This window comes from Nelumbo lutea, chromosome 7 (genome assembly GCF_056320005.1).
Source record: "Nelumbo lutea isolate HS-2025 chromosome 7, American lotus-T2T, whole genome shotgun sequence".
Classification (NCBI taxonomy): Eukaryota; Viridiplantae; Streptophyta; class Magnoliopsida; order Proteales; family Nelumbonaceae; genus Nelumbo; species Nelumbo lutea.
Window position 1 is genome coordinate 13,364,343 of NC_142690.1, and position 11,818 is coordinate 13,376,160.

General features: G+C 36.4%; 1 protein-coding gene across 1 annotated transcript in view; it reads left to right on the plus strand.

Moving 5' to 3' along the window:
- LOC148845187 (glycoside hydrolase family 2 protein) overlaps positions 1 to 5,097 on the plus strand; it is a 43,234-nt gene extending 38,137 nt beyond the window's left edge. The window contains exons 9-18 of the mRNA XM_088955073.1: positions 961 to 1,167; positions 1,312 to 1,615; positions 1,680 to 1,839; positions 1,941 to 2,049; positions 2,616 to 2,751; positions 2,892 to 2,947; positions 3,056 to 3,355; positions 3,450 to 3,572; positions 3,878 to 4,567; positions 4,749 to 5,097. Coding sequence (XP_088811199.1) covers positions 961 to 1,167; positions 1,312 to 1,615; positions 1,680 to 1,839; positions 1,941 to 2,049; positions 2,616 to 2,751; positions 2,892 to 2,947; positions 3,056 to 3,355; positions 3,450 to 3,572; positions 3,878 to 4,567; positions 4,749 to 4,919 — 2,256 coding nt within the window. The 3' untranslated portion in view covers positions 4,920 to 5,097. The remainder of the gene's footprint in view (positions 1 to 960; positions 1,168 to 1,311; positions 1,616 to 1,679; positions 1,840 to 1,940; positions 2,050 to 2,615; positions 2,752 to 2,891; positions 2,948 to 3,055; positions 3,356 to 3,449; positions 3,573 to 3,877; positions 4,568 to 4,748) is intronic.
- Positions 5,098 to 11,818: the final 6,721 nt, after the last annotated feature.

The following is an 11,818-nucleotide window of genomic DNA, read 5'->3' on the forward strand; positions in this document are numbered from 1 at the left end:
TCTTTTTCTCCTACTTTCTCTTCTTTCTGTTACTTTTCTTCTTAGAATCAGTTGATCTATAGCACTTAATACTATAGCACCCACTGGAGGAAGTTTTGGTTCTGTTTCTGGTTTCTCCACACTGAACTCTATCTACATCAGCAGGCCATATAAATGATGTCAGCAGGCAACCAGGTCCATCTAGGTCAGAAACTCAAGATCTGTTAAAGTAAGAATGTAGAGTTTTTGTCATGCTTGTAGATTAAACCTTGAGCTGAGAACTGTGAGAATGAAGGTCCAGATCTGATGAGATGAGTATGATTTGAAGTAAAGGGATATATATATATATATATATCCCGAAGCCCGAGCCCGAGCCCGAAGCCTGACCTAATAAAAAAAATTAGAAAATTTCCCTATTCAATAATCAATATAAATCAGAATTTATTTACATTAAAAATATATATAAATTCAAAATTTATTTATATTAAAAAAAATAATATAAAGAAGGGAAAGTGGATGTGGAGAAGAAGAATTCGGTTGGAAAAAGAAGGGAAAGAGGTGAAAAAAAGAGGGGTATTCAACTAGGGTTTTTAGGTTTAGTTATAGGTCGTGCCGGGCCGGGCTCGGGCCGGGCTATTTTGACAAATCCCGAGCCCGGCTCGAATTTATTGCGGGCCGGGCTTTTTAGCCCGAGGTTAAGCCCGCAGGCCTATATACCTGTTCAAGCCCGTCCGGGGGTCGGGCCGGCCTGTCGGGCCACCCGGCCCATGAACAGGTCTAATATATATATATATATATATATAGGACTGACTTCCTTTTATATTTCTTATTTAGGACTGACTTCCTTCTGTTCCCTTTTATATTTCTTATTTCATTCTTTGCCTAATGCATTTTACTTGAGCTCTGCAGAAATGATTTAGTGCATTTACACAAGTAATTGTATTGTTGTTCTAAGATTTTCTTATTTACAATCATAAACAGCCAAACTTGTACACTCTTGTCATCATCCTCAAAGATGCATCTGGTCATCTGGTTGACTGTGAATCTTGCCAAGTAGGCATACGGCAAATATCACAAGCCCCAAAATATCTACTTGTTAATGGGCACCCTATAGTAATATGTGGTGTCAACAGACATGAACATCATCCACGTCTAGGGAAGACCAACATGGAGTCCTGCATGGTTAAGGTGATTATTTTTTCTTTTCCTAGTATTTACCTCTTCAAATTATGTTATGTGCATTCCCCAACCTTTACTAATGACAGAAACAGTTACTTTCTGCTCATGCCAAAATTTTTCTTATTGAAATTTCCTTGTGTCATTGTTTTGTAGGATTTGATCTTGATGAAGCAGAACAATATAAATGCTGTGAGAAACAGTCACTATCCCCAACACCCACGATGGTATGAGTTATGTGATTTGCTTGGTGTCTACATGATAGATGAAGCCAATATTGAGACACATGGTTTTGATCTCTCTGGACATTTAAAGCATCCTACTTCAGAACCAAGTTGGGCTTCTTCTATGCTGGATCGTGTGATTGGCATGGTAGAGAGGGACAAAAATCATGCATGCATCATATCATGGTCCTTGGGAAATGAATCTGGATATGGACCTAATCATTCTGCATTAGCTGGTATGATTTTTCCCTGGTCATCATTGTTTTATGTGTCATCTTTTGATGAAATTGTTCCTTTCAGGTTGGATTCGTACAAAGGATCCCTCAAGGGTAATACATTATGAAGGAGGTGGATCCAGAACCTCATCAACAGATATTGTATGCCCCATGTATATGCGTGTTTGGGACATAGTTAAAATTGCAAATGATCCAAATGAAACTCGTCCACTAATTTTGTGCGAGTATGTTCTACTTTCCTCCCTCTAATGTGGTACAGTGATGTTCTCTAATCTTCTTAATAAGACCATTTTCTCCTCTTTCTGATCTTCAAGCTTCATTGCAGGTATTCTCATGCAATGGGAAATAGCAATGGAAATATTCATGAATATTGGGAAGCAATTGATAGCACAATTGGTCTTCAAGGAGGATTTATCTGGGATTGGGTGGATCAAGTGAGTAAAAGCTCCCAGATCATTATATGGTTGATGATCAATATCATATCTCACCAGACCTCATCTGCACAATTTTGAGCTTCAATCTTGTCTATCCTTTGCAGGAAGATGTGTTCCAAATTAATATAGGCATCCATATCATAATTACTGTACCATGTTTTTTTTTTCTTTTTGTTTTGCATAGGTCTAAACAAATTTACACAATAAATAAATTACAGTCTTAATGGTCCATGGTGGAGAATATTTCCTTGTTGCTGGATTATGTGAGAATTTTGTTTTATTCAAATTGTTTTTTATATGATAATCAAGAAGGTTTCCTTCAGATCTATGAAATAATATTTTATCTGCTTTGAATTACTAATGGCCTAATACTACTTATTGTATAATCAGTGTTGAACACCTTGTAATTTTAACCATGGTTCAATAGAGATATTATATTGGTTGTATCCATTGCTTTGAGACACTGCAGTCACTAATACCTTGTAGTTGAACAACTCCCTGAAATATATTGCAGAATTTTTGTGACATGGAGTTTTGAGGAGCTTTCTTTTTGTAATTGTATGCAGGGACTGCTGAGGGATGGTGCAAATGGTAGTAAGCACTGGGCATATGGAGGTGACTTTGGGGATACTCCTAATGATCTAAACTTCTGCTTGAATGGTCTTACATGGCCAGATCGAACTCCTCACCCTGCATTAAATGGTAACTTCAACGTTACTTATATTTCTTGTAACAATTTGTAATATGTAAAAACGTAACCATGTGCCAAGTAATTTTATATTTAAGTTATCTCTTTAGTTATGGTTTTCCCAATAACAGTGTCAATGATTTGTGGTTTTCAGAGGTCAAATATGTATATCAACCAATAAAGGTTTCATTCAGGGAAGGAGTAATTAAGGTACTCATTTCATACAAAACTATAAGACTTTCCCGACATATTTCACACTACTAGAAAACTTCTTAATTTATCTGTGTAGTATGACAATTAGATTGCTCATTTTTGTAGGTGGCAAATAAATACTTTTTTGAAACAACAGAAGCACTAGAATTTATCTGGGTCGTTCATGGGGATGGATGTAGCCTTGGATCAGGGGTACTCTTTCTCCCACCAATAGAACCCCAGAATGCTTATGACATAGAATGGGAATCAGCTCCATGGTATTCTGTATGGGCATCTTCTTCTGCAGCAGAAATTTTCTTGACAATAACCACAAAACTTTTGAATTCCACACGCTGGGTTGAGGCAGGTCATATTCTTGCCTCCACACAAGTCAAACTACCTGCCAAAAGAGAATGTATTCCTCATGTATGTGCTGTTCTGGTACCCTAGTTCCCCAAGTATACATGTGTGCATCAATCACATTTTTGGATCTTTTACTGTATTATGAATGGACATGCAGGTTATTAAAACCACAGCAACTACTTTTCTTGTGGAAAATCTTGGTGGTATTATCAAAATCACAAGAGAGCATTTTTGGGAGATAAAAATGAATGCTCAAAAAGGAATAATTGAGAGCTGGAAGGTAGTGTCTAGTACTAATCTTTTTCAAGCCTTTTTGTCCTATTCATTGACATGCACAAAGCTTTAGAAAATGTAACGCACTGGTCTTACTTACCTTCGAGGCCTTTTTTCCCGTTGTTATTGAACTTGTTATAATCTTCGCAGACTACACAATGAAAAAAATACTAAAAACTCTCCTGTTGGCACCACTTAATTCTTGTTTTTATTTCTTGTTTCTGATAGAGAAAATTGTGGTCCTCTACATAGGGAACCATACTTGAATGGCTACAAGCCATGCATTTCTAATCATCTGGTGATAAATGACAGGTTGGAGGAGTTTCAATCATGAATAGCGGTATCATCCCATGCTTATGGCGAGCACCTACAGACAATGATAGAGGTGGTGGCCCAAATAGCTATGCCTCCAAGTGGAAAGATGCAGGCCTTGATAACTTGGTCTTTCATACCGAAAGCTGCTGCATAAAGAATATGACTGATGTCATGGTGCAAATTAATGTTGTTTATCTTGGTGTCCAGAAGGATGAGCAAAATACCCTTTTAGAAGCCAGAACATCCAGTGTTATGTCGAAGGTTGATGTGAATTATAAGATCTATGGATCTGGAGATGTGATTATGGAATGCAATGTACAACTAAGCACTGATCTTCCACCTTTGCCACGTGTCGGTGTTGAATTCCAATTAGACAAATCACTGGATCAGATCACATGGTATGGAAGAGGGCCATTTGAATGTTATCCAGATAGAAAAGAAGCTGCCCATGTAGGAATATATCAACAGAATGTGAATGACATGCATGTGCCATACATTGTTCCCGGGGAATGTTCTGGTAGAGCAGACGTCAGATGGGTAGTATTACAAAACAAAGATGGTCATGGAATTTTTGCTTCCATGTATGGAAGCTCTCCACCTATGCAAATAAGTGCAAGTTACTACAGCACTGCAGAGCTTGACCGGGCAACACACAATGAAGAACTAGTAAAGGGAAATGACATTGAGGTACCTTTTCATTTTCTTTTCTTTCTAGTGTGAATTTACAACAATGGTTAGCATATATTGAAATTCTTGTTCCAGTGGACACAGTACTGAGCATATATTCTAGTTCGGAAGTGTACCATAAAGAGTATAAATGCTTTGTTTGCGTGTTCCTTTTGATTGGTTTAGCATTTTATTTTTACAGGTACATCTTGACCACAAGCACATGGGTTTGGGTGGGGATGATAGTTGGTCTCCATGCGTCCATGACAAGTATCTAATTCCTCCAGTGCCCTACTCCTTTACACTGCGCCTGTGCCCGGTTGATGCAGCCACCTCTTGTCATGATATATACAGATCCCAGCTTCCAAACTAGGGGTTTCAACATTCATCGTTCATGACATCTATGAGATATCTGGCTATCTGATGCTTTTGAATGGAAAAAATAAATCAGTCTTGTCATTTTGTGAACAAGCGTTCTTCCTTGAGCAGCTTGTATTAGGGAAGTTGAGAGCAAACTTGACGTAAATATCAATGAATAGAGTTTGGCTGCATGAGATCTTCGTTCTGTAAATTTGATGGAAGTTTGTTTGTCACAATGTTGTTAAAACCAAAACCGGGAAATGGAACTGCTTTTCCGCTTGGGTGGTAGATAAGCAGTTCAACCATCCAGGTCAAATGAGCCAACCCATAACATCATAAATTAAATAATGAAAATATAAAATTATAAAATTTTAGGTAATCTCTAATATTATATAATTATTATATTAAATAAAAAGAAATTCTATTTTATATGGTTAGTCACCGTTTTTTAGGTTACCGAAAACCAAACTAGTTCTTGAGTTTTTCAAAAATATCAGACCGAAACCAAACCAAAATCGAATTGATTGATTCGGTTAATTACATTTTTTGTTTGGTTTGGTTTTTCTATTTTTCATAATCACACCCCTGGGGGACTCCCATACTTGGCTTCCCCTTCGTTGTTGGAGGAGTTGGTGATACTTTGGAGGTAGTGATACTTATCCCCCAAACTTTCATTTGCACAAAGAATCTTTCTGATTCTACATTCCAGCACTTCACACATTTCACCCCTTCCCTGCCCATAAGCATTCCATCAATTAACTTAAAAAAAAAAAAAAAAGATTCTAATGCAACTGCCAATGGGATGCAAATCTCGGCTCATAACATCCCACAGCATATCCCTGCCGTGTATTGAGAACATCTCTTGATGATAATATCAGAATTAATGATATCATCATTGGAAGATGTTCTCAATACATGACGGGAAACTCACTGTCATGTGCTTGTTTAAACATTTTTAAAGATGCAATGTAAACCCTTCAAATTAGGCGCTCAACTTACGACCCTGGTCTTTTGTTGCAAATGAAAGTATGGAGGACTAAATATCACTACCCACAAAATGCAAGTTTCGGACTGGACATATTTATAATAATAATTTTTAATCTTAATCTGCTTTTAATTGAGTGGGACAAGATTCGTTGAATGGAGAACAAGGTATTGTCTTCCCAAACAACTATCTCGAAAGTTCTTTCTTGGCTTCATGAGCTGAACATCCCAAACCCAGGCCGACTTTCTACAGAAAGAGAAAAACCAAATCTTGCTCTTTTGAATGTCCCCATTGCTAATAGTCCTCGTCCCGAGCTGAGAGCGATCAAATGGGAGCATCCCCTGCAGGTAAAATTAAAGTTAACGTGGAGATGCTTGCTCAGGTAATACTGGAAAATCAAGAGGTGGTGGTGTTTTTCGAAATAAGCATGGTGCTGTGTTTTTTGCTTTTACATCCTATTACAATTTAGGATCAAACATAACTGCTAAATGTCGAATCATTTTAGACGCTATTAATCATGCTAAAGAACTCGAGCTTGACTCGGCGATTCTTGAAAGTGATTCCAAGTTGCTAGTGAACATCATACAAAGTAAAACCCATGGTCCAAGGGATCTGTTCTGCTGGATTGATGAAATTATGGACATGATTGATCAGATTAATTACTTCCACATTCATCATACTCTTAGAGAAGGGAATTGGGTAGCAGACTCTCTTGCTAAGCTTGTAGTGATGGAGGAAACAAGTTTTGCCTTTAATCATATTTCTTGTATTCTACGTAATAGGGCTGTTCATAAGAAGACTCAATCCGATCAAACCGATCAACCCGGACCAATCCAACTCGAATCGGCCGAGTTTTCTTTAGCATCGGTCGATTTCGGGTTGTAAAAAATCATAAACCGATGGTTCGGGTCGGTTTCGGTTTTCATATGTGAAAATCAAAACCGACCCAAATTGAACCGACTTAGTAGTTAGTAGTTAGTTCCTAATTAGTATTTACAACCTACTTAGTTCCTACTTAACTAAGTTGTCTCTATCCTAGTTACAACCTAACTTAATTTCTAATCTTCTAGTTAGGAATGACATTAATGGCAAGTATTGTAAAACAACTAGACAAGGAATTTTTTTGGAAAAGTTTAAAGAAAATAATCAAAGGGTTCTATTTTTTATGGTCTTTTACACCAAATAGGCAACTAATTACAATTAGAATTAGGTGTCATTTTTTACTTAGATTAGAATGTTTCTTGAAATATACAAATTTCAGTCTTCTTTCTCTAATATAGTTTGACTTTCTATTTTCTTGATAACTTCTATAATTCTATTCTAACTTGGTCCGCCCCCTACCAATTTCAGTCTTCTTTCTCTAATAGAATTAGGTGTCATTTTTTACATCAAATTTCAGTATTTTTTCTCAAATCTACCAATTTATTACCATGGTTGAACTTAGAGCCGAAACCAACCCAACCCGACCCAACCCGACTCAAACCGACAAGGTCGGTTTTGCTTAACACAGGGTCGGTTTCATTTCAATTTCAGGTAACCCGACTAGATCGGGTCGGTTGAAAAAAATCTTAGTAAACCAACCCAATCCAACCCATGAACAACCCTACCACGTAATGTTTGAGCTTTCATTTTTTATGATTTATTGTACCTTCCAAAGCTTAGAATAGGATAGAAGGCTTAGGGGTGAGTGTCAGGGAGCGATTTGTATCCTGGGCTTGGGGCAAAGCAAGCTATGTCCTTCCCTATATCTCTTTTATTTAGTAGATTTTTAATAAAATTTTAGGTGGCCGCCCCTCCACTTGGAGTAAAGTTTGGGGTTTAAAAAAAATCGAGTGGAATGAGATTATATCGGCATCTGATCTAGTTATTAATCAAATACAAATTTAACATTGACAATCAGATGTTGCATGGGGTTTGGATTTGACATCACAAGAATTTACCATTACACCAAGTAATGGTCCTTACAAAGTTTCTATGGGATTCCTTTTGAAATCGCTAATATTGTTCGAACCGAGGACACAATCAGATGATCTTGTTAACTGGACGAAGCCACACAATGAGATTGGCTACCAGGAGAAAGGTTAGAGGCTCGAGGAGTTAATCCCCTGGTAAGTATTCTGATGCTCAAGTCAGTTGAGCAGAGGAAGAGGTGGCCGGGCCAAGCAGGTTAGAGTAATGCTGGTCCGAGCCGAAGAGATAGTGCGAAGAAGTATTCAAAGAGTGTCATTCCAAAAGTCCCTTATCTCGAGCGAGGAATACCTATTTATAGTTGGATGTTTACGTTCCAGATGGATAAGACTTCTGAGATTATTAGAATGAGGTCGTTTTTCAAAGTCTTTGAGAGGTTTCCTTTTCCTCGGCAGAGTCCATTTCCTAATCCGTGAAAGGCACTCCTTCTTAATTCCGCCTTGCATGATATTGACATGGCTTGAGAAAAGAGAAAAAATGGCCATGGAGATTGCTACATGACATCTTTGACCAGCTCAAATATAACCCGAACCTAAACAATCGCCTTCGTGGAATATCTACAAATTCTCTGTAGTACTAAAGCGCGTTTTGATACTTCTCAAGATATATGTGACCGGATCTTCTCCCAACAAAAAACCTTTCCAATATGATGCGTATCGGCACATCTCAGGTATAAGTGTAACTTGTAGGGTATGGAGCTTCGATTATTAAGATAAAGATTAAAGATGTGGTTGCTACAGATTTTGTCATCAAGCTGGGGTCCATCAACCCATTCTACAGGCAAACAACGTCCTCCCGAATACATGGGCCCTGCCTTAGATTCTTCTTTTATTTACCCTAATATTCGTCTCATCCACATTTCCATTACTCCCTTTAATGCTATCCTATAGACTTGCTTTTTATTAAAACACCCCTATAACTTACAACCAATTTACTTAATGGAGCTTTTGTTAATAACCATTTGTATTGCGATCTGAAAATAGTAATGTATTAATGTGATAATCTAAATCTAGTGGAAAAATGATTAAAGACATGGGTATATAATATAGCTGTTTAGTTTGAAAATACCCCTACCACTTCATATCAAGGTCTAAACAATGTTTTGTTTTAGGCTGCATTTGGTATTTCTTATTTTAAGGATTTATCTTTTTTTGTTTTTTGTAGTTAAAATGCCTCTATAAAACTGAATTTTTAATAGAAAAAAAAATAAATCTTTAAAATAAGAAATGCCAAATGCAGCCTTAGCAGGATAAAGAAGAAGAGGGAACAATAACTTTTGGATTCTTTGTCTACAACAGTATTGAACATAGAACAAAATTTGCTGAACAGAATGCTTGCCTACATTTTACTTTCTTTTAATTTAATCTGTTCAAATAGATATTACTATACTAGGGACAAAATTGTCATTCCACTTCTGTCTAGTAAAAGGTATTAAAGAAATGTGTCATTTACTAGAACATCCCTTATAGTTTCATGTATTTACTTAAACCTACCTTATAGTTTTTATTTTATTAAAACACCCCTTATACTTTGCAACCTATTTACTTAATCTACCTTTCATTAAGGAGTGTTTTTGTCATTGGGTCCTAATTGTTTATTCCAAAAATACCCCTAATACTTTTTTGTACATAAAGCAAAATTGACCAAATATAAACAATAGTAGTTGGCCGTGTCTTATTAGGGGTAAATATGGTGCTTTCATTTTTTTTTATAAAAATTGTCATTTTCCACCGTCATCTAATGGAGAATCAATTAAGTAAATCCATTGCAAACTATAAAGGGTGTTTTAATAAAATGCAAAGTATAGTTATATTTAGTAAATCTATAAAATATAGGGGGTGTTTTAATAAAAAACCCTAAAAAATCGGTAACAAACTATAGGGGTGATTTAGTAAAACACAAACTATAGTATACCCACGGTTCAAAATATTAATATGCCTGATATGACGGTATAGGTGTGTTGGACAGTATTGTTGGCATTTTTTTTTAGCTTTTTTTTCAAATCCAGTTCAGAGGGGCCGGTTTAAGATCCATCACTCTCTGAACCGGTCAAAATCCTGAAACACCCCTGAAGGGACGTATCGAAAAGCCCCCGATACGGCCGGATACTTGTCAAAATTTCGGTCTTCAAGTATAGCTTTTAATAAATCCATAAAACCATGGGTCTTAATCGTTGCTCATATATGGCCTTCGTGTGAATACATGAAGGGCCCATATTGCCCACTCCACCTCTCCTCCCGTTTATTAGGAATGAAGTACATCGGCTATAAAAAAAAATAAAAATACTTTGTCTAATCAAAAAAGACATAAAGGGGAAGCATTTGATTCTCATCCACAAACACTTGTAAAAATAGAAAAAAGTTAATCTCTTTTGGTTTGCAATATGCATTAAATAATTGATTCAGATTATTCTAACTTGTTTGGAACGAGAAACTACGCTTAATCCACATGTTTCGCACGTTAAAAAGTAAAAACACAATTATCTATTCTTTTTTGGGTATTATTATCTATTCTTCTTTAAGTCAACTAGAATTTCTGATCTTGATTTAGCTGATACAGTTTTGGGCTCCTTAAGGCCGGATGTTAGCCTTTTCTCCAAAGGGCAAAGAGTAGTTATTGGCTCATCTATAGACTATAGTGAGTTACATTTTATTTGATATGGCAAAATCCATGGCCATGTAACAAATTAGAACTGTTGAAGTTCATTCTCTAAATGTCAAGTCTTTTTGTGTGGTTTTTTGGACTTTTCAAAGTTTAAAAGACTAAATTTTGGTCTTTCTCTGCTTAACAATAAAAAAGAAAAAATCAGAAAGAAAGGCCTAAGTCTTAAAAAGCTAATAAAAGCCCAAAATGGCCAAAAATATGGCTTCAAATGAATTTTATTATCTTTCTACACCTAAAACCTTTCATTTAACAGTTATGTAGATCATGATAGACTAGGATACTTACCAAATGATCTATATCTTTAAAGGCAAAACCCCAAATGCCCATTACATCTTTTGGCCATCTAAGCTGTTGGAAGATCTTCCTAAGACTTGCCAAACAGCCCCTATATCATTTGTTTAATTTGAACTAGATTGAATGTTGAAACTTGATAAGTTTGTTTTTGCAAACTTTCAACAGACATAAATAATAGGCCTAGGCACATATTCCCCTCCCATATAGCTATCCCTTTGGTAAATGGTCTATACAACAAAGGATAAGTATATTTTTTTCATTCTTTTAAATGAAATGCCTTTAATTACATGAGTATAGTTGCTCCATACTTAGTATGGGGCGGTCATTAGCATCGACCATGTAAGTATAGATTGTAAGGTAATGAGATAAATAAAATACATGTTCTCAAGGTTCAAAGTATCAATACACCCAATATACATGAATATATATCGGTGTTTCAATATTATAAAAAAACCTTTTTATATTTTTCTTTCATAGTTTGATGAGGGGTTTGTTTAAATGTTATTTAACATTTAAAACCAACTGTTTTGGAAAAGGCCTTCAAAATGAAGTGTGAAAACTTTGAAACCACATTTAGGTGTATTTCTACGAGACGAGATGGGCTCCCCACAAAGTGCGTTCCATGCACACCCCACTGCCCATCCCCTCCGTGGGAGATTCTCAATTCATTGAAGGATGGGCTGAATTCCATTTCTACCACCTAACAGGTAATCAATAGATGCTTTACCTAAATGTGGATACTCACAAGTTGGGCTTCAATCAGGAAAAAGCCCATTCAAGCAGTCTTTATTTACTTGCATTGAGAATATTTCTGTACTTACATGCTTTATTTGACGAAGAGATATTCTCAATGCAAGATTGAGAAAGGCTGATGTTAGAATGGTATAAGCATAGGTTTACCCTAATGGAAACCCATCTCGATACTCATCAATGTTGAATCCAGATGTGCTCTTCACTTTTCACACCAACCTCACAATGCCTTCTACATGCACATGTGGAAC